Here is a 21730-nt window from a genome sequence, read left to right as displayed (position 1 = left end):
TGATTACAATGTTGACCGGCATGGAAGTGACAGAGGAGCAAGGTTAAATAGCGACTCCCACATCCTGATGGAAACAGGTGAACAGAGGGGATGATGCACACCAGTTCAATTCCACCAGTGGCCACCGGGGGAGCCCAAAATCCAATTTCACAACAGTGATCTAACCTTCATTAAAATGAACCAATCATGGATTTCAAATTATTTGGCCCCACCTTCCCCTGCTGACACGTAGCTTGCCTGAAAAATGTCTTGCTTTTGGCCTCCTCTTACTGACTTCTCCAATTCCTCCATTTCAGCTGCTGAATGTCCACCATAGGCCATTTTTATACCTCCCTAAATGTGCTGACTCCCCCCACAGGGCCGTGGTCACCACCTGGCGCAAGCACCCGTGCGAGTGCCGTTTGCCTGGACAGGTGGGTGTGCCCACTCTTGGGCGACGGCACTGGCACAGGGTCCCTCATAGTACAATGAAGTGTCTCTGACGGTGGTGGTGCACAACCAACGTCAGACACACCATCGTAATATGAGGGGCCCTGTGCCAGTACCGCCGCCCACGAGAGTGTTCCCCCAGCTCGATCAGTGCTCTACCACTTGCAATACTTACCTCTCCCTGCTCCACCACTGTGTAGTCTGTGCTGTTAAATCCTTCAATGGCACTGCCAATACAAATTTGTTGAAATGATAGATGATAGTTAAAATATACAGGGGCCCTGGCCTCCATTTAGACCAGTTAATACTTTGCGCCTACTACCACTGTCTGCTACTCAGCAGAGGAGCCCACCCCTGTACCTAGCTATGCCACCTGTTTATTTATGAACAATTTTTTGGCAGACATTTAGCCCACTTTATTATTTGGGCCAACTAACTGTGTCTGCCACTCATTACAGTTGTCCTCCACTGAACAAAGCAATGCCGCCTGTTTAGTCCTGTTACCAATTTTGAACTGCATTTAGCCTACTTTATTATTTGGGCCTACTAACTGTGTCTGCCACTCATTACAGTTGTCCTCCACTGAACAAAGCAATGCCGCCTGTTTAGTCCTGTTACCACATTTGAACTGCATTTAGCCCACTTTATTATTTGGGCCTATATCTGTGTATCCACCTCATCATGCCCATTGCCCAGCCACTGCTAGATGAGTCTGCTGGTACATTCACCCAGACCACTACATTCCCCTTGCACTCTACACAGGCAGCCAGAATCTGACCCTGCTGAAAGTCAGGTTCCCCTTCCCGCATACTATACCACCTTACACGGGGACAAAGAGGAAGGTGCAGATGAAAGTGCAGGTTCCTTAATCAGGTGGGGGGCATACTCGTTGGCAACATCACTGGCACAGGGCCCCTCATAGTACGCAAAAGTGTCTCTGCCGGTGGGAGGCGCCACCTGCCGTCAAACACACCGCCGTACTATGAGGGGCCCTGTGCCAGTGCCAATGCCAACGAGTGGGCCCCCCCTGCTTGCTCAGGATCACAGCACTTGCAAAGTTGAAATACTTACCTCTCCCTGCTCCACCGCCGTGACGTATTCCGCGTTTCCTGGGCCCACGAAAATCTTGAGCCAGCCCTACCCCCCCACAACTTTAGCCAAATGGCCCCCAGTTTTCAATGCCTAACTATTATTATAAAGTAAATTAAGATTGACAAGCTTCAGTAATAAGAATTGATGTTTTTGGCATTAAAATGGGCACTGTAGGTGTTTTCCTGTCCTCCACTTACTGCCGACTTTGATTCCCCATTGACTTGCATTGGGTTTCGTGTTTCAGTCGGCCCCCGACTTAGCAATAATCGGCCGATTTCACCCGACCCGACTTTTGACAAAGTCGGGTTTCGTGAAACCCGACTCGATTCGAAAAAAGTAAAAGTCACTCAACTCTAGTTATGAGCTTTAGCTACTCAGTGGTCTTGTCTGCTTGTGGTCAGGGTTCGGCTGAAATAAGCCACTAGAATACCGGCACCTCCGGTGAGGAGTTTGTATGGTGAATTCAGGGCTGGCATAAAGCCATTAGAATTCCGGCTCCACCGGAGAGGAGGTGTTTGTGTGCTTGCTACTCCCTGACCACTGATTGCTTTTGCTCTGTTAGGCAGCTGTGTTCCCCTGTGACGCTAACAGGGCACAGCATTTTCCCTTCTGTGCGACTCTGTGAAGTAACAGAGTTCGCTTCTACCGCCATATTGTGCCACCATTTGCTAGCAGCAGGTTGGTCTCCTGCACGGTGGACCCCGGGCTGCGAACGCACCAATAATAATATCTAAAGATACTCGGTGCGTTCCGCCTGCCCTAACAAGAAGTGAGGTGAAAATGAGAGGATAATAGTGGAACGGGGGAAAATGAGAGACGTGATGGGAAAATGAGAGAAGTGAGGTGCTGCTGCAGTATAAGGCTGTGTATAGAGAAGAGTGAAGCGCTGTAGGTGGAGGCTGTGTATAAGGCCACATTCACACATTCAGCATTTGGACAGTATTTTACCTCAGTATTTATAAGCCAAAACCACGAGTGGGAGAAAAATACAGAAGTGGTGACGTTTTTCTAATACACTTTTCCTCTGATTATTTTACTCCAAGTTTTAGCTTACAAATAATGAAGTAAAAATACTGACCAAATAACGTGTGAATGAGATCTAAAGGAGAAAAGTGTGGGGCCGCAGAAGAAGTAGGCTGAGTATACGATATGCATTATTGCAATTAGTGCAATTTCTCTCAGGATCAAGTGTTTCCAATTGTATATGGAAGAGGAGTGTGAGGTGCTGCCGGAGGAGGCGACTATAAAGCCGGAGTCACACTTGCGAGTGCAATGCGAGAGACTCACGTGAGTCTCTCGCCTCAATACCCGGCACTGCCGCCCGGAATGTGTGGTTGCATGTATTTCTATGCAGCTGAACACTCCGGTCCTGAGAAGCCCTTCCCTTGAGGAAGCGAGAATCTTTCTCGTGGAACGCGCGTCGGGGAGAGTGATCGCTCCTTGGTCTGACATCTTTAAAACATGGGTAAATAACTCTTACACTTCGTTACCTTATATGTGCGGTTCCCTATTGGACTACAAGTGTGATACTTACCTCTATTGGATCAGCGCTGTTACTAGATCAGCGCTGTTAGGATTACTATATCCTAACTTCAGTCACACTTTGTTAACACAAGAACATTTGGTGTTACTCTGTATACGCCTATTTGGCGGTTAGTAATTATTTGGAATCTCGGCACATTGTCAGCCCTTTGTTAGTGATCACGCTGCGCTATGACCGAGCTGGATCATTTCTTTTTCCATACATTTGACATATTGTCTTTGTACTATTGTAATGATGAATATTTGTTAATATCATATTTTTATATGTAATAAAATATATATTTATTTTTATACGCAAAAACTCTAGATTTCTCCTTATTATTAATAATCTACTATATAATTGTCTAAGGGTCACTTCCGTCTTTCTGTCTGTCTGTCACGGATATTCATTGGTCGCGGCCTCTGTCATGGAATCCAAGTCGCTGATTGGTCTCGCCAGCTGCCTGTCATGGCTGCCGCGACCAATCAGCGACGGCAACAGTCCGATTAGTCCCTCCCTACTCCCCTGTAGTAAGTGCCCGGCGCCCGCTCCATACTCCCCTCCAGTCACCGCTCACACAGGGTTAATGCCAGCGGTAACGAACCGCATTATGCCGCGGGTAACTCACTCCGTTACCGCCGCTATTAACCCTGTGTGACTAAGTTTTTACTATTGATGCTGCCTATGCAGCGTCAATAGTAAAAACATCTAATGTTTAAAAATAATAAAAAAATAAAAATCATTATATACTCACCTTTCCCGCTCCTCGCGACGCTCCGGTGACCGCTCCATGCAAGCGGCAGGTTCCGGTGGCAAGGATAGTATGCGAGAAGGACCTGCCATGACGTTACGGTCATGTGACCGCGACGTCATCACAGGTCCTCTGCGAGAAGGAGGCAACAGGACTACAAGGGTCCCTGGAAGGTGAGTATATGTTTATTTTATTTTTTTTAACCTGTGACATATGTGACTGGGCAATATACTACGTAGCTGGGTAATATACTACGTGGCTCTGTGCTGTATACTACGTCGCTGTGCAATATACTACGTCACTGGACAATATACTACGTGGCTGGGCAATATACTATGTGACTGGGCAATATACTACGTTACTGGGCAATATACTACGTGACTGGGCAATATACTACGTCACTGGGCAATATACTACGTGACTGGGCAATATACTATGTGACTGGGCAATATACTACGTAACTGGGCAATATACTACGTGGCTCTGTGCTGTATACTACGTCACTGGACAATATACTACGTGGCTGGGCAATATACTACGTGGCTGGGCAATATACTACGTGGCTCTGTGCTGTATACTACGTCACTGGGCAATATACTACGTTACTGGACAATATACTACATCACTGGGCAATATACTACGTGGCTGGGCAATATACTACGTCACTGGGCAATACACTACATCACTGGGCAATATACTACGTGACTGGACAATATACTACGTCACTGGGCAATATACTACGTCACTGGGCAATATACTACGTGACTGGGCAATATACTATGTGACTGGGCAATATACTACGTAACTGGGCAATATACTACGTGGCTCTGTGCTGTATACTACGTCGCTGTGCAATATACTACGTGGTTGGGCAATATACTACGTGGCTCTGTGCTGTATACTACGTCACTGGACAATATACTACGTGGCTGGGCAATATACTACGTGGCTGGGCAATATACTACGTGGCTCTGTGCTGTATACTACGTCACTGGGCAATATACTACGTTACTGGACAATATACTACATCACTGGGCAATATACTACGTGGCTGGGCAATATACTACGTCACTGGGCAATACACTACATCACTGGGCAATATACTACGTCACTGGGCAATATACTACGTCACTGGGCAATACACTACATCACTGGGCAATATACTACGTAACTGGGCAATATACTACGTCACTGGGCAATATACTACGTCACTGGGCAATATACTACGTCACTGGGCAATACACTACATCACTGGACAATACACTACGTGGCTGGGCAATATTCTACGTGGACATGCATATTCTAGAATACCCGATACGTTAGAATCGGGCCACCATCTAGTTTGTCATAACCACGGTAGGTAGTACGCCCGGGCAACGCGGCGCTCTTCACCTAGTATCACACAAAATACACAATCCAGAAAGCGTGTCTGATCATTGCATAAGGCATGGGATGCATGGACAGGTGGCCGCGCTCTCTGTGCCCACTACCAGCTAGGAGACCTGAAGAGCCCACCTGGTCACCTAACTCCCATAGACTTCTGTGGAGAAAGCAGGACACATTCCAGTGGGCCCGAGGGTCCCAGAGGGGGGACCGACACTTATTACCTAATTATGGCACATTTGCATAACATTAACCCTTTATGTGATGAGCTTGAGCCAGCAGGGTCCTGTCACATCCACACGGCGACAGTGTGTAGTCACCACTGTAGAGCGCTGTGCGCACACACTGCCGCCATCCCTTTGGGACTGGAACTGCAACTGCAGTAGCGCCAGTGACTGCTGTCTGAGTGCCCGCCCCTCACTTGTGTCCCCGCCCCTTTTCTGTTGTGCCCGTCCCTATCTTTTGTCTCCGCCCCTCACCTGCCTCAGTAACTGCTCCCTGTGTCCCCGCCCCTCTCCGGCTTCAATGACTACCTCCTCTATCCTCTCCCCTCTCCAGCCTCAGTGACTGCTGCCTGTGTCCCCGCCCCTCTCCTGTGTCCACGCCCTCTCCGGCCTCAGTGACTACTCCCTGTGTCCCCGCCCCTCTCCAATCGCACTGACTGCTGCCTGTGTCCCCGCCCCTCTACTGTGTCCCGACTCCCCGCCCCTCTCCGGCCTCTGTGACTGCTTCCTGTGTCCCGCCCCTCTCCGGCTGCGCCGCCACGTCAGGCCAGCGGTCCGGTGCCGTCAGTCACTGCTGGAGGTAGGTGTCTGTGTCCCGGGCTATGCCCGTGTTGTGTACGTGGCCGCCATTCCTCAGTGCCTGTGTATTGCAGGGAGCTGTCAGGCTGCAGCATGGAGAGCTTGTACCGAATACCATTCACCGTGCTGGAATGTCCGAACCTGAAGCTGAAGAAGCCTTCGTGGCTGCACATGCCCTCCGCTATGACGGTGTACGCCATTGTGGTGGTCTCCTACTTCCTCATCACTGGAGGTGAGTGGTGTGCGGGGCCGGTGCCTGCTGCCGACCTTTCCCCTGTGCGCCCCGTGACCTGCAGACAGACAGCTGCCGTCACCACTGGCCGGATGGCCTCCCCTCCGGCATCATCACACAGGAGGGTCCTCTCACCACACTCAGGTGTGCATGGCGGTGCCGTGTGGTCACCTGCTGGGGGCGCCACTGATCCCAGTCTCCGGCACAGATGGCCGTGTTCCCTCTGTGTAACCCTCCCTGCGTTCTGGGCGATGCACATAATAGGCTACGTTCACATTTGCGTTGTGCGCCGCAGCGTCGGCGCCGCAGCGCACAACGCAAACAAAAACGCGGCAAAACGCACGCTAAAACGCTGCGTTTTGCGCCGCATGCGTCGTTTTTGGCCGAAAGTTGGACGCAAAAAAAATGCAACTTGATGCGTTTCTTGCGTCCAACGCTTGCGGCCATGCGGCGCAAAACGCAGCACAACGCATGTCCATGCACCCCCATGTTAAATATAGGGGCGCATGACGCATGCGGCGCCGCTGCGGCGCCCGACGCTGCGGCGCTGACCGCAAATGTGAACGTAGCCTTAGTGATACGGGCCTGACTGACCTCCTGGAATCTGGCCAGGGCCCCCAGAGCTGTGTGGTGTGGGCAGGTGGCACGTCCACGCCGGGTGTGTCCTGTAGAACGTGGCTATATTGACAGCTCGGGTGCGTCCCTGCACACTGACACGCTCCAATCAGCTGTGGCCATTTTTCATCTCCAGGAGTGATCACACAGGAACATCACTACAGTTAGGAAGAAAGGTGCAATCTCTGTATTAGTATATGTGCATGCAGTAGTGTACTGCTCCTTGCGTAGCTCACTGGCCGTCTGAGGTCGCCGGGCTCCCAGGTAAGGAGCCTGCTAGGTCTTTGCTATACAGCTTACTAGTGTAGCTCCTCACTGCTTGCAACATGGGAGAGAACAGATAATCTGCAGGTTATATGCACAAATGTGTCAGATACCCTAAGGCCTGTTTCACATCACGTCTTTGTGGTGTACTTGACGTGTTTGTTTGTGTTGTAACAAAAATTATTTAAACGGCTTCTGTCCTGTCCAGAAACGTTATTTAGCCGCAGATGAGGGAGTTAATCTGCAGGTAAAATAACATTTTAAATTCTGTATTCCCGGCTGGAAGTGCGAATACAGGGAGAAAATTAATTTTCCCTGCCACTATTGGCTTCCATTCATCAGGGCGTTGCAGGGAGCTGCTACAGTCACCACTCATTATACAGTGAGTGTGGCTGTGATCACTTTCCCAGCACTTTCACAGTCTGCTCTGTAACGTGTATGTGTGTAGACCAGGGTGTTAGTGTGCCGGCTAGTGATTACAGCTGCTCTCTCTGTACAGTTAGCAGTGGCTGTAATACCTCTCTGCACACCCCTGATCACTAGAAACAAGCAGCTGCAGGGAGAATATACAGTACCTTCATCCTAGTATGCATGGCCTCCTCATCCTGGTATGCATGGCCTCCTCATCCCCATCCTGATATGCATGGCCTCCTCATCCCCATCCTGATATGCATGGCCTCCTCATCCCCATCCTGATATGCATGGCCTCCTCATCCCCATCCTGATATGCATGGCCTCCTCATCCCCATCCTGGTATGCATGGCCTCCTCATCCCCATCCTGGTATGCATGGCCTCCTCATCCCCATCCTGGTATGCATGGCCTCCTCATCCCCATCCTGGTATGCATGGCCTCCTCATCCCCATCCTGGTATGCATGGCCCCCTCTTCCCTATCCTGGTATGCATGGCCCCCTCATCCCCATCCTGGTATGCATGGCCCCCTCATCCCCATCCTGGTATGCATGGCCCCCTCATCCCCATCCTGGTATGCATGGCCCCCTCATCCCCATCCTGGTATGCATGGCCCCCTCATCCCCATCCTGGTATGTGCATGGCCCCCTCATCCCCATCCTGGTATGTGCATGGCCCCCTCATCCCCATCCTGGTATGTGCATGGCCCCCTCATCCCCATCCTGGTATGTGCATGGCCCCCTCATCCCCATCCTGGTATGTGCATGGCCCCCTCATCCCCATCCTGGTATGTGCATGGTTCCTCATCCCCATCCTGGTATGTGCATGGTTCCTCATCCCCATCCTGGTATGTGCATGGTTCCTCATCCCCATCCTGGTATGTGCATGGTTCCTCATCCCCATCCTGGTATGTGCATGGTTCCTCATCCCCATCCTGGTATGTGCATGGTTCCTCATCCCCATCCTGGTATGTGCATGGTTCCTCATCCCCATCCTGGTATGTGCATGGTTCCTCATCCCCATCCTGGTATGTGCATGGTTCCTCATCCCCATCCTGGTATGTGCATGGTTCCTCATCCCCATCCTGGTATGTGCATGGTTCCTCATCTCCATCCTGGTATGTGCATGCCCCGCGCACACAGACGCGCACATCTTCTCCGCACACAGTCTCCGCCCACACACTCTTCCTCCTCCCGATCTGCAGCGTTTCTCGCAGGCAACTATGCAGATCTTTTTTAAACTAGCGGAGTTGCCTGACACAATGGAAGTCAATGGGTGCAGAAACGCTGCAGATCCGTAAAAAGAATTGACATGATGCAGAAAATAAAACGCTGCAAATGCGCACTTTTTTTCCGCAGCATGTGCACACCAATTGTCAATTTCCAATTGATTAACATTGCTTGTGCACTACACTGCGGATTTCATGCAATTCTGTGTCCAAAAATGCCGCAGATCCGCATCAAAATCCGCAATGTGTGCAGGTAGCCTTACAGTGCGCTCGTGCTTTAATATTTTATGCCATTTAGAAGGTAGTAATTTTAGTATGACATCCAAAAAAAAATATATATATATATATATATATATATATATATATATATATATATATATATATATATATATATATATATATATATATATATATATATATATATATATATTACACACAGTACAGACCAAAAGTTTGGACACACCTTCTCATTTAAAGATTTTTCTGTATTTTCATGACTATGAAAATTGTACATTCACACTGAAGGCATCAAAACTATAAGTTGACACATGTGGAATTATATACTTAACAAAAAAGTGTGAAACAACTGAAATTAGGTCTTATATTCTAGGTTCTTCAAAGTAGCCACCTTTTGCTTTGATGACTGCTTTTCACACTCTTGGCATTCTCTTGATGAGCTTCGAGGTAGTCACCAGGAATGGTTTTCACTTCACAGGTGTGCCCTGACAGGTTTAATAAGTGGGATTTCTTGCCTTATAAATGGGATTGGGATCCATCAGTTTTGTTGTGCAGAAGTCTGGTGGATACACAGCTGATAGTCCTACTGAATAGACTGTTAGAATTTGTATTATGGCAAGAAAAAAGCAGCTAAGTAGAGAAAAACGAGTGGGCATCATTACTTTAAGAAATGAAGGTCAGTCAGTCCGAAAAATTGGGAAAACTTTGAAAGTATCCCTAAGTGCAGTGGCAAAAACCATTAAGCGCTACAAAGAAACTGGCTCACATGAAAACCGCCCCAGGAAAAGAAGACCAAGAGTCATCTCTGCTTCTGAGGATAAGTTTATCCGAGTCACCAGCCTCAGAAATCGCAGGTTAACAGCAGCTCAGATTAGAGACCAGGTCAATGCCACACAGAGTTCTAGCAGCAGACACATCTCTACAACAACTGTTACGAGGAGACTTTGTGCAGCAGGCCTTCATGGTAAAATAGCTGCTAGGAAACCACTGCTAAGAACAGAAAACAAGCAGAAGAGACTTGATTGGGCTAAAGAACACAAGGAATGGACATTAGACCAGTGGAAATCTGTGCTTTGGTCTGATGAGATCAAATTTGAGATCTTTGGTTCCAACCACCGTGTCTTTATGCGATGCAGAAAGGGTGAACAGATGGACTCTACATGCCTGGTTCCCACCGTGAAGCATGGAGGGGGAGGTGTGATGGTGTGGGGGTGCTTTGCTGGTGACACTGTTGGGGAGTTATTCAAAATTGAAGGCATACTGAACCAGCATGGCTACCACAGCATCTTGCAGCGGCATGCTATTCCATCCGGTTTGCGTTTAGTTGGACCATCATTTGTTTTTCAACAGGACAATGACCCCAAACACACCTCCAGGCTGTGTAAGGGCTATTTGACCAAGAAGGAGAGTGATGGGGTGCTACGTCAGATGACCTGGCCTCCACAGTCACCAGACCTGAACGCAATCGAGATGGTTTGGGGTGAGCTGACTTTGAAGAACCTTGATTATAAGACCTAATTTCAGTTGTTTCACACTTTTTTGTTAAGTATATAATTCCACATGTGTTAATTTTTTTTTTTTAGCTCTTCAGGCTTACCAAAGTTAGCAATTACAATGTGAATGCTACTCACCCACTGCTGCTCCAGCATGGGGAATTCTCTTCTGCTGCAGACAGTCTTTGACAGGCTGCAGTGGTGATATCATGATTACAGCACACATGATTGGTTGCTGTTAGCAGAAGAACGCTAAGCCCAGTGATTGGCTGCAGCAACCATGTGTGCTGTAGTTGTGCCGTCACCGCTGCTCCCTGTCAACGACAACTATTAACCCCTTCATGACCCAGCCTATTTTGGCCTTAATGACCTGGCCGTTTTTTGCAATTCTGACCAGTGTCCCTTTATGAGGTAATAACTCAGAAACGCTTCAACGGATCCTAGCGATTCTGAGATTGTTTTTTCGTGACATATTGGGCTTCATGTTAGAGGTAAATTTAGGTGGATAATTTCTGAGTTTATTTGTGAAAAAAAACGGAAATTTGGTGAAAATTTTGAAAATTTCGCAATTTTCACATTTTGAATTTTTATTCTGTTAAACCAGAGAGTTATGTGACACAAAATAGTTAATAAATAACATTTCCCACATGTCTACTTTACATCAGCACAATTTTGGAAACAAATTTTTTTTTTTGCTAGGAAGTTATAAGGGTTAAAATTTGACCAGTGATTTCTCATTTTTACAACAAAATTTACAAAACCATTTTTTTTAGGGACCACCTCACATTTGAAGTCATTTTGAGGGTTCTATATGGCTGAAAATACCCAAAAGTGACACCATTCTAAAAACTGCACCCCTCAAGGTGCTCAAAACCACATTCAAGAAGTTTATTAACCCTTCAGGTGTCTCACAGCGGCAGAAGCAACATGGAAGTAAAAAATGAACATTTAACTTTTTAGTCACAAAAATGATCTTTTAGCAACAATTTTTTTATTTTCCCAAGGGTAAAAGGAGAAACTGGACCACGAACGTTGTTGTCCAATTTGTCCTGAGTACGCTGATACCTCATATGTGGGGGTAAACCACTGTTTGGGCGCACGGCAGGGCTCGGAAGGGAAGGAGTGCCATTTGACTTTTTCAATGAAAAATTGGCTCCAATCTTTAGCGGACACCATGTCGCGTTTGGAGAGCCCCCGTGTGCCTAAACATTGGAGCTCCCCCACAAGTGACCCCATTTTGGAAACTAGACCCCCCAAGGAACTTATCTAGAAGCATAGTGAGCACTTTAAACCCTCAGGTGCTTCACAAATTGATCCGTAAAAATGAAAAAGTACTTTTTTTTCACACACAATTTACTTTAGCCTCAATTTTTTCATTTTCACATGGGCAACAGGATAAAATAGATCCTAAAATTTGTTGGGCAATTTCTCCTGAGTACGCCGATACCTCATATGTGGGGGTAAACCACTGTTTGGGCGCACGGCAGGGCTCGGAAGGGAAGGCACGCCATTTGGCTTTTTGAATGGAAAATTAGCTCCAATCATTAGCGGACACCATGTCGCGTTTGGAGAGCCCCTGTGTGCCTAAACATTGGAGCTCCCCCACAAGTGACCCCATTTTGGAAACTAGACCTCCCAAGGAACTAATCTAGATGTGTGGTGAGCACTTTGAACCCCCAAGTGCTTCACAGAAGTTTATAACGCAGAGCCATGAAAATAAAAAAGAATTTTTCTTTTCTCAAAAATTATTTTTTAGCCCACAATTTTTTATTTTCCCAAGTGTAACAGGAGAAATTGGACCCCAAAAGTTGTTGTCCAGTTTCTCCTGAGTACGCTGATACCCCATATGTGGGGGGTAAACTACTGTTTTGGCACACGTCGGGGTTCGGAAGGGAAGTAGTGACTTTTTGAAATGCAGACTTTGATGGAATGTTCTGCGGGCATCAGGTTGCATTTGCAGAGCCCCTGATGTGCCTAAACAGTGGGAACTCCCCACAAGTGACCCCATTTTGGAAACTAGACCCCCAAGGGAACTTATCTAGATGTGTGGTGAGCACTTTGAACCCCCAAGTGCTTCACAGAAGTTTACAACGCAGAGCCGTGAAAATAAAAAAAATCATTTTTCTTTCCTCAAAAAAGATGTTTTAGCAAGCAATTTTTTATTTTCACAAGGGTAACAGGAGAAATTGGACCCCAATATTTGTTGCCCAGTTTGTTGTGAGTACGCTGATACCCCATATGTGGGGGTAAACCCCTGTTTGGGCGCACGTCAGGGCTCGGAAGGGAAGTAGTGACATTTGAAATGCAGACTTTGATGGAATGGTCTGCGGGCGTCACGTTGCATTTGCAGAGCCCCTGATGTGCCTAAACAGTAGAAACACCCCACAAGTGACCCCATTTTGGAAACTAGACTCCCCAAGGAACTTATCTAGATGTGTGGTGAGCACTTTCAACCCCCAAGTGCTTCACAGAAGTTTATAACGCAGAGCCGTGAAAATAAAAAATAATTGTTCTTTCCTCAAAAATTATGTTTTAGCAAGTTTTTATTTTTGCAAGGGTAACAGGGGCAATTGGAACCCAACAGTTGTTGCCCATTTTGTCCTGAGTACGCTGGTACCCCATATGTGGGGGTAAACCACTGTTTGGGCACACGTCGGGGCTTGGAAGGGAGGGAGCACCATTTGACTTTTTGAACGCAAGATTGGCTGGAATCAATGGTGGTGCCATGTTGCATTTGGAGACCCCTGATGTGCCCAAACAGTGTAAACCCCTCAATTCTAACTCCAACACTAACCCCAACACACCCCTAACCCTAATCCCAACTGTAGCCATAACCCTAATCACAACCCCAACACACCCGTAACCCTAATCCCAACCCTAATCATAACCCTAATCCCAACCCTAATCCCAACCCTAACAACTGTAACCCCAACACACTCCTAACCCTATCCGTAACCCTAACCACAAGCCTAATCTTAACCCTATTTCCAACCCTAGCCCTAATTCCAACCCTAACCCTAAGGCTATGTGCCCACGTTGCGGATTCGTGTGAGATTTTTCCGCACGATTTTTGAAAAATCTGCAGGTAAAAGGCACTGCGTTTTACCTGCGGATTTACAGCGGATTTCCAGTGTTTTTTTGTGCTGATTTCACCTGCGGATTCCTATTGAGGAACAGGTGTAAAACGCTGCGGAATCCGCACAAAGAATTGACATGCTGCGGAAAATACAACGCAGCGTTTCCGCACGGAATTTTCCGCACCATGGGCACAGCGGATTTGGTTTTCCATAGGTGTACATGGTACTGTAAACCTGATGGAAAACTGCTATGAATTCGCAGCGGGCAATCCGCTGCGGATCCGCGGCGGATCCGCGGCCAATCCGCTGCGGATCCGCGGCCAATCCGCTGCGGATCCGCGGCCAATCCGCTGCGGATCCGCGGCCAATCCGCTGCGGATCCGCGGCCAATCCGCTGCGGATCCGCAGCCAAATCCGCACTGTGTGCACATGCGCTAACCCTAACCCTAACCCTAGTTCTAACCCTAGTGGAAAAAGAAAAAAAAATATTTTCTTTATTTTATTATTGTCCCTACCTATGGGGGTGATAAAGGGGGGGTGTCATTTACTATTTTTTTTATTTTGATCACTGTGATAGGTTTTATCACAGTGATCAAACTATACCTGGAACGAATCTGCCAAGCCAGATCGGTGGCTTGGGGGGGCGATCGGTGGGGTGGGGGGGTCACATCAGTGTTTCCAGCCATGGCCGATGATATTGCAGCATCGGCCATGGCTGGATTGTAATATTTCACCAGTTTTTTAGGTGAAATATTACAAATCGCTCTGATTGGCAGTTTCACTTTCAACAGCCAATCAGAGCGATCGTAGCCACGGGGGGGGGGGGGGGGGTGTGTGATCAAAATGTACTTTGCCGGCCGGCAGATTCGGCGCCATTTTGGAAGATGGCGGCGCCCAGGGAGAAGACGGACCGACTTCGGGAGGCTCGGTAAGTATGAGGGGGTGGTGGGGGGTGGATCGGAGCACAGGGGGGGGATCGGAGGACCGGGGGAGCGAACAGGAGCACGGGGGAGCGGACAGGGGGACGGAGGGGGGTACTGGACAGAACGGAGAACTGGGGAGGAGATTGGGGGCGGTGGGGGGGGGGCAGAACATGATTTCCAGCCATGGCAGATGCTATTGCAGCATCGGCCATGGCTGGATTGCAATATTTCACCATTTTCATGGGTGAAATATTGCAAATTGCTCTGATTGGCTGTTGCACTTTCAACAGCCAATCAGAGCGATCGTAGCCACGTGGGGGCAAAGCCACCCCCCTGGGCTGAAGTACCACTCCCCCTGTCCCTGCAGATCGGGTGAAATTGGAGTTAACCCTTTCACCCGCTCTGCAGGGATGCGATCATTCCACATAAGCGTCACAGGTCGGATTGGCACCGACTTTCATGACGCCTACGTGGCTTCAAAGGTCGGGAAGGGGTTAAAGATGTGGTTGAGATATACTCTAATAACACTGACAGGCCTAGGGAGTAGCATACTGTAAATTATGCTTGGAAAACCCTTTAGCTGTAGTCATAGTTGAAAATATGGTTTTACTTTTCATAGTGTTATATTGGATGATTTTGATCCTTAACTGAACATTTTTTTCCCTTTTATCTAGGGATAATTTATGATGTAATTGTGGAACCACCCAGCGTTGGCTCAATGACCGATGAGCATGGCCACCAGCGACCAGTGGCTTTTTTGGCCTACAGGTGAGATGTCTAGATTCTGGCCGTATGGGATTGTATCATTGCAAGCGTGTAGTTTGACTACCATGGTGAATCTTGCATTTAGCCATTTACAACTTCACATTACCCCAGCAGGAAGTAACCTAGGCTTTGTAGGTGTGCCCAAAATGAACGCTCGAAGGAGGCATAATATTCACAGTTAATGCTTATAGTACATACAGTACTTCACATAAATGAGTACACCCCAACAGATTTCTCAGAAAAACTTAACTTTACTTTCAGAATCAACATTTTCCTCAGTATTTGTAAGCCAAAACCAGGAGAGAAATAATCAGAGGGAAAGTATAATAGAAACAAGTCACCACTTCTGTATTTCTCACCCACTCCTGGTTTTGGCTTACAAAAACTGAGGTAAATAACTGAGGTAAAATACTGAACATTTGAATGTGGCCTTACAGCACATAGGGCAGCCTCAGACTACAGGAGATTGCGGTAGGATTCTGACTGCATCTCCTACAATGTGGCTGCCTCACCTGTGAACTCGGCAGCCCCCACCCCCCCCATTTCACAGCAGTGGTTGGAGCCAGGTGCCATTTTATAATCTTTTTTTGGTCAGAGCTGTACTTTGGGATGCAATTTCCCCCTATCACTGCTTACAGTGTTCAGAGGGGAGCGGTGACATTAGTTGCCAAGCAGTGAGCACAGGTTGACAGTCTGACATTGCACTACTAATACCTGGCAACCATTCTGTTCTCACCGCTGGAAGAAGGTGCTGCCTGAGGTATGCGGCAGCGGCGCCTTCTTCCAGTGGTGAGAATAGCTTGGTAGCCTGGTATTAGTAGTGCAGTGTGAGGCTGCCAACCTGTATTCACTGCTACTGTGACCGCGCCACCAGTCCTGACTTACACTCTCTGCATTTGGGTCGACTATCAGTCAGGGCCGGGGTCGCGGTAACAGCTGCCACTCTGTGTACTCAGAGTGGTGACTGAATCAGTGCTGGCGCTGCGCCCTTAGCTAAAACCGAATGCTGTTGGGTGGAACAAAAAAATTATTTTCTCCTCACAGCATTAAGCTCTGTGAGGGCACTGGGTAGGTTAACACTACTAGCTTGCAGATCTACTTATCTGCAGGATAATAATGTTTTTTCTGGTCATAGTTTCCCTTTTAAGGGCAAGTTCACACAGGGCGTTTCGCAGCTTTTTTTTCTGCAGCAAAACCTGATCTTCTTGGCAGGAAAGAAGCTGCTGCAAAAACGCAGTTTTTGGTGCGGATTTGTTGCCTTTTTTGGTGCGTTTTTTTGTCTTTGTCCATGCTAATGTCCATTGACTTTCTGCATTAAAAACGCTGCAAAGAATGGTACCTGCGTTTTTGCAGCTTTTTTTCAACACCCATTCAAGCCAATGGGTGAAAAACGCTGAAAGAAGTGACATGCTCTGTGTGCAAAAAAAGCAGCAAAGCACAAAATCCTGATGACACAAAAAACCAATGTGTGTGCATGAGATTTCTGAAATCTCATAGGCTTTGCTGTAAAAAGCAGCTGAAAATTAGCATAAAAACGGCAGAAAAAGCGCCCTGTGTGAACTTACCCTTAAATAGTTTATTGTTTAAGAATGTGAAAAGAAAATATGTGACAAACATGACTTGAGGTTATACAAAATGCATGATGTAGTAGGTTTTGATGTGGGGTGTATTCATTTTTTGCCTCAAGTAATTTGAGTAATTTTGAATATTTTAAGTTATATTAACCGTACTTTCATGTTATGGGTTTAAAAAGTTATATCAAACTGTCTTGCCAAAATGTTGGATTTTTTTTTTTTAATGATTAAAAATTGTACTATTCAAAGGGGGTGTACTTATTTACGCAGGGCACTGTAGTTGTGACTATACAGTAAATAACTGTGCATGTGCTGTGTAAACGTGGTGCCTAGTATGTAGCTGAATGAGAAAATTTTCCATCAGGTGCAGAGAATTCATATTCATTGTTACACTTTTGTTCCTTTTTTGGAAACATCCAACACAACTGAATAAAAATGTCTGCATAAGTCAAACAAGTTATTTCATAAAGTGTAAAACAAAATTGTTTAAAAATGTTTCTTTTTTTTTTCTTTCAGGGTAAATGGGCAATATATAATGGAAGGCCTGGCTTCAAGCTTCCTTTTTACAATGGGAGGTTTAGGCTTTATAATCCTTGATAGGTCGAATGCACCAAATATTCCCAAGCTGAACAGATTCCTTTTGCTTTTTATTGGGTTTGTCTGTGTTCTCCTAAGCTTTTTCATGGCCAGAGTCTTTATGAGGATGAAACTGCCGTAAGTAGCAGTCATTTTTTAATTCAAAATGAGTTGGCATTTAAAGGGTTACACAACTATTAAAAAATCGGTACCTGACTTCTACATGTGCTGCAGCTGCAGTCGTGGCCACAAGTTTTGAAACTGACACAATTTTGGGTTTTCAGAAAGTTTGCTTCTTTATTGTCAGATGTTTCTATGGTCCTTTAAGTAAAATTCTAAACATTTCAGAAGTTTTTAAACTCTTGGGCTTCTTTTACACTTTCTATAGATTTCTCTGGGGCCGCATAAATTTGTCGTATGGCCGTATTTAAGGCCGTGAAAAAATATCGAGCCTGCTCGATATTTGTCATGGTTTGCGGTCACGGCCCCATTGAAAATACGCCGTGATTACCGTATTTGCAGAACTCCTTTTTTTTTTTTTCCAATACTTTTGCTCTAGTATTGAAAAACAGGAAAGCGGCGATCCGCAATATTTTTGCGGCAGACCGTGAGAATCACGGCAATACGGCCTGCAAAAACGGGCCACAAAAATCATGGCAAGTGTAAAAGAAGCTTTATTGACATACATGAGCATTATGTAAAGACTCAATATTTGACCCTTATTTTACAAGACTTTTGCAATTCCCTCTGGTGGGCTAGATATCTGGGCCCAACCCTGACTCATGGGCACCCATTCTTGCCTAATCAGTGATTTGAAGTGTATCACAATTTTTGTGGTTTTTTTTTTTTTTTGCCCCCTCATTTTGAGGACTGATCACAGGTTCTCAATGGGATGAAGTTCTGCAGACTTTTCTGATCATTGATGCAAAATTTCTGTCTTTGTTCGCCAATTCACGTTATCATTTTTGCGTTCTGACATGGAGCTCCATCATACTGGAGCAAGGTTTTTACATGACCACGTGCTTGCAAGAACACTGATATGAATGAAACAGAATCTAAAAATCCTCTAAGAGCAACTTCTCCCAACGATCCAGGAACAATTGGATGATGAACAATGCTTTTTTTCCAGTGTGATGGAGCACCATTCCACAAGTGGAAACGTAAGTGACTCGGCGAGCAAAACATTGACATTTTAAGTCCATGGTGAGGAAACTCCCCAAATCTCAATCCCATTGAAAACCTGAGATCCATCTTCAAAAAGCGGGTGGACAAACAAAAACTCAATAATTTGTGATAAACGCCAAACACTGACAAGACAAGAATAGGTTGTCGTCAGTTAGGGTTTGGTTCAGAAGCTCTTTTCTTGCCTGCCAGGGGGAATTGCAGAAGTCTTGAAAAATGTGGGTCCATTAGCAAGGATGCTGAGGTGTCTATCCCTCCTGCCAGTTTCTGATTGCCGACCTCTTGCTCTGATGGATGTGGATGGCATCTCCTGCGTCATCCACTTAGCTGGGCGTAATCCCGCACCTGCGCAGAGAAATTGCTGGCTCGTGCCTGTACACTTCACTCTGTCCTACTGTGGGCTGAGCCTAAAACATAAGAGTGCATGTTCCCTTTTATTTTAGGCTCTACCCGCAGTAAGGCAGAGCAAAGTGCGGAGGCGCGAGCCAACGATGTCTCTGCCCAGGCATGAGATTTCACCCCGCTATTAGGATGCTCACGAGGCGTCGTCCTCATCGATCAGAAGCCGAGAGGAGAGAGAGAGACTACTCAGCAAGGATGCTGACCAGACCGGCAGGATATGCTTAGATTGCAGGAGGGTTTCAAAAGGCTTTTGTGGGTTATACGGAAGTAGTCAGGGGTTTTTATACCACTTTATGGAATGCAACACATTAAAAAACTGGTGACAGGTTCCCTTTAACTGCATCACCATGGCAGTCCATGCAGAGTTGTACTAATCATGCATTTTTTTTTTTACATAGAGCATGTCACTTGCTGCTTTCAGCGTTTTTCACCCATTGGTGGTGAAAAACACAGGAATCATTTTTTTGCAGTGGTGGTTTTGTGCCAAAAAAACTTTATCAACATGCACAATAGACAAATCTAGCATGTCAAAACCGCAGCAAAAATGCAAGGAAAACCTGCTTAGTGTGAATTTACCCTTAATGTGACTTGTTTATTTTATCCACTGTGTGGTTATTATTGCTTGTGAACTTTATTCTGCAGGTCAGACCTGTTATGGTGATACCAATTTATTTTTTTAACTGCTATTAAAATAAACCATTTATGATCCCATCATTGTACTGCCCTTCACTTTCTCATGGAATGTGCGAGTTTCTATCAGTATGTGAAGAGGCAGTACATCTTCACCACAGCAGTGATCCCTTGTCTCCCCCGATAGGTGCTCCTAGCACAGATTCTGCAGTGGCTTCATTAACCCCTTACATGCCACAGTCCGTAGTCTACACGAGTCACTATGGCTGTATACATTGGATTCCTGTAAAGTCGGCATTTGTTAACGTTACAATGTGATTTATTATTGGCAATAAACTTTGATACACGTTTTCTTTCTATTTGCAGCGGATACCTAATGGGCTAAACTCCTGTGATGTCAGCACTTTCGATTTGCAGTTTTTAAAGCAGTAATAATGGAAGGAATAGAGCGTCCACACTGTTAAACTACGTAGAGATTGGATATACATGAAGAAAAGCTGAAGGGTTTTCCTCAAGGACATTGTTCGCCAATAACAAAATATTTTTCTATATGGGTTTTCACATCTTTGTTGTCTTTGGTTCAGAATTAAAAAATTTTTGTTTAAATACTTTGGATATTATTATGAGACTGTAATATTATATATACAGTAAGTCCAGAACATGCAGTTTGTTCTAGCTTAGACTCTGTTCACATTTGTTGGAGGCTTCTTTCAGAGCTTTCGTCACACATTCCCTCATATTTCCCAGAAAGAATCTCATTTATAAGGCAGTACGGTCTGTTGGGAACGGATGGTATCTGTCTTCAGGCACTGTTTAATGGCTTTCGTTCTACAGGGAAAACCAAAATGCAGTATGACAAGTGCCTGTTTCTAGATCGGCTGGTCCTGCATCTCCAGCTCCATTCTCCAATAATAAAAATAATCATTGATCTTCCCTTGCAAATGTTGTAGCCCCAAAGGAAGCCTGATTTGGAGTTTGTGTCAAGAGATCTTCGCATGTAGGGGTTGTCCAGTAGAAAAAAAAATGCTTAAAGGGATTTTCTGACTGTATTTTTTCTTACTTCCGCTCAACTGTATGTTCACTTCCTGAACAACAGTTTCCTGTATACCAGTTTTACGTAACTCTTGCTCTGTTTTGTGCAGTGGAACAGGCTGTTGTAGGGAGACACTTGGACCACTGTGCTTTTTCTACTGCTGCTGTCTTGGGGTCTGGACGCCACTTGTTTTATAGGGTTGATGTGTTGAACTACTTGTTCTGCACATGTGCCAGAAGTGAATGACTGCTTTGCACAGAAGTAGTATGTCTATCGGTCAAGCTGATGTCACTTAGTGACCTCCTGATCATTGGAACATAAGGAAGAGACAATAAATACACAGTGGTTGGAACGTCAGTAGAGGTAGAGAAGTCCAGGTGGCACAAAACATTTTTTTAATCTATTCTTTTTAACTGGAGAATCTATTAAATGTTATTTTAAATGTTTTATTACAGCTTGTCGAGGCTTCTTTTCAGTTGCAAGCAGGGCTCTCAACAGGCTATACAAGTCAGGCTACACAAGTGTCCTTTTCTTATTATTATTGGGAATTACATGCCTAAGAGAGAACGGCTAATTAGTTTGTCCTGAAATTCCTCATTTTAACATCCTACGGCTTTGCTCATTATGCTCTTTCATAGGTCACCTGCTGGGCAAATTTTTCTCCTTTCCTGACCTCTGGCACAGAAGAATAGAGCCATGCTGTCTGTGCACATTAGGTTAATATTGACGGAACCTTTTAATACTGTAATGGGAATGGGCTACTACACAATGTTGTCCAACAGTAGATGTTGGGGGGAGGGGGAGCATAGGTCAGGCGTGTTTTAACTTTGTGTTTGGACTTAAAAGGAAAATTAAGAAAAATGAGATACAGATTAGATATTAGAAAAAAACCTTTCCAGGTCACCACCTGACAGCACCATGGAGGACGTCCTTCTCATCCGCAGTGGGACAGGAAACCACGAGAGTTCAAAAGGACCCTCCCACCTCCACCCTTCAGTGTTTTTTCCTGTCCCACTGTGGATGGGAACGACGAGAGATCGCCTAGTCCCTACAGAGAGTGTGGATCGGGGGGGCTCGGCCTCTTCCTTCCCGCTGGGAACTCTGTTAG

At 46.0% G+C, this 21730-nt stretch overlaps 1 protein-coding gene across 1 annotated transcript; it reads left to right on the top strand.

Annotated features, from left to right (window-relative positions):
* The first annotated feature begins 5840 nt into the window (after positions 1-5840).
* OSTC (oligosaccharyltransferase complex non-catalytic subunit) lies at positions 5841-20195 on the top strand. The gene is made up of 5 exons (XM_077278993.1): positions 5841-5981; positions 6055-6212; positions 15135-15228; positions 17316-17513; positions 19956-20195. Exons 2-5 carry the CDS (start codon positions 6074-6076, stop codon positions 19972-19974), a joined length of 450 nt encoding a protein of 149 aa, XP_077135108.1. The 5' UTR covers positions 5841-5981; positions 6055-6073; the 3' UTR covers positions 19975-20195.
* The last annotated feature ends 1535 nt before the right edge of the window (positions 20196-21730 follow it).

The sequence above is a fragment of the Ranitomeya variabilis genome, chromosome 1 (genome assembly GCF_051348905.1).
Source record: "Ranitomeya variabilis isolate aRanVar5 chromosome 1, aRanVar5.hap1, whole genome shotgun sequence".
Taxonomy (NCBI): Eukaryota; Metazoa; Chordata; class Amphibia; order Anura; family Dendrobatidae; genus Ranitomeya; species Ranitomeya variabilis.
This window is presented reverse-complemented; position numbering and strand designations above follow the sequence as displayed.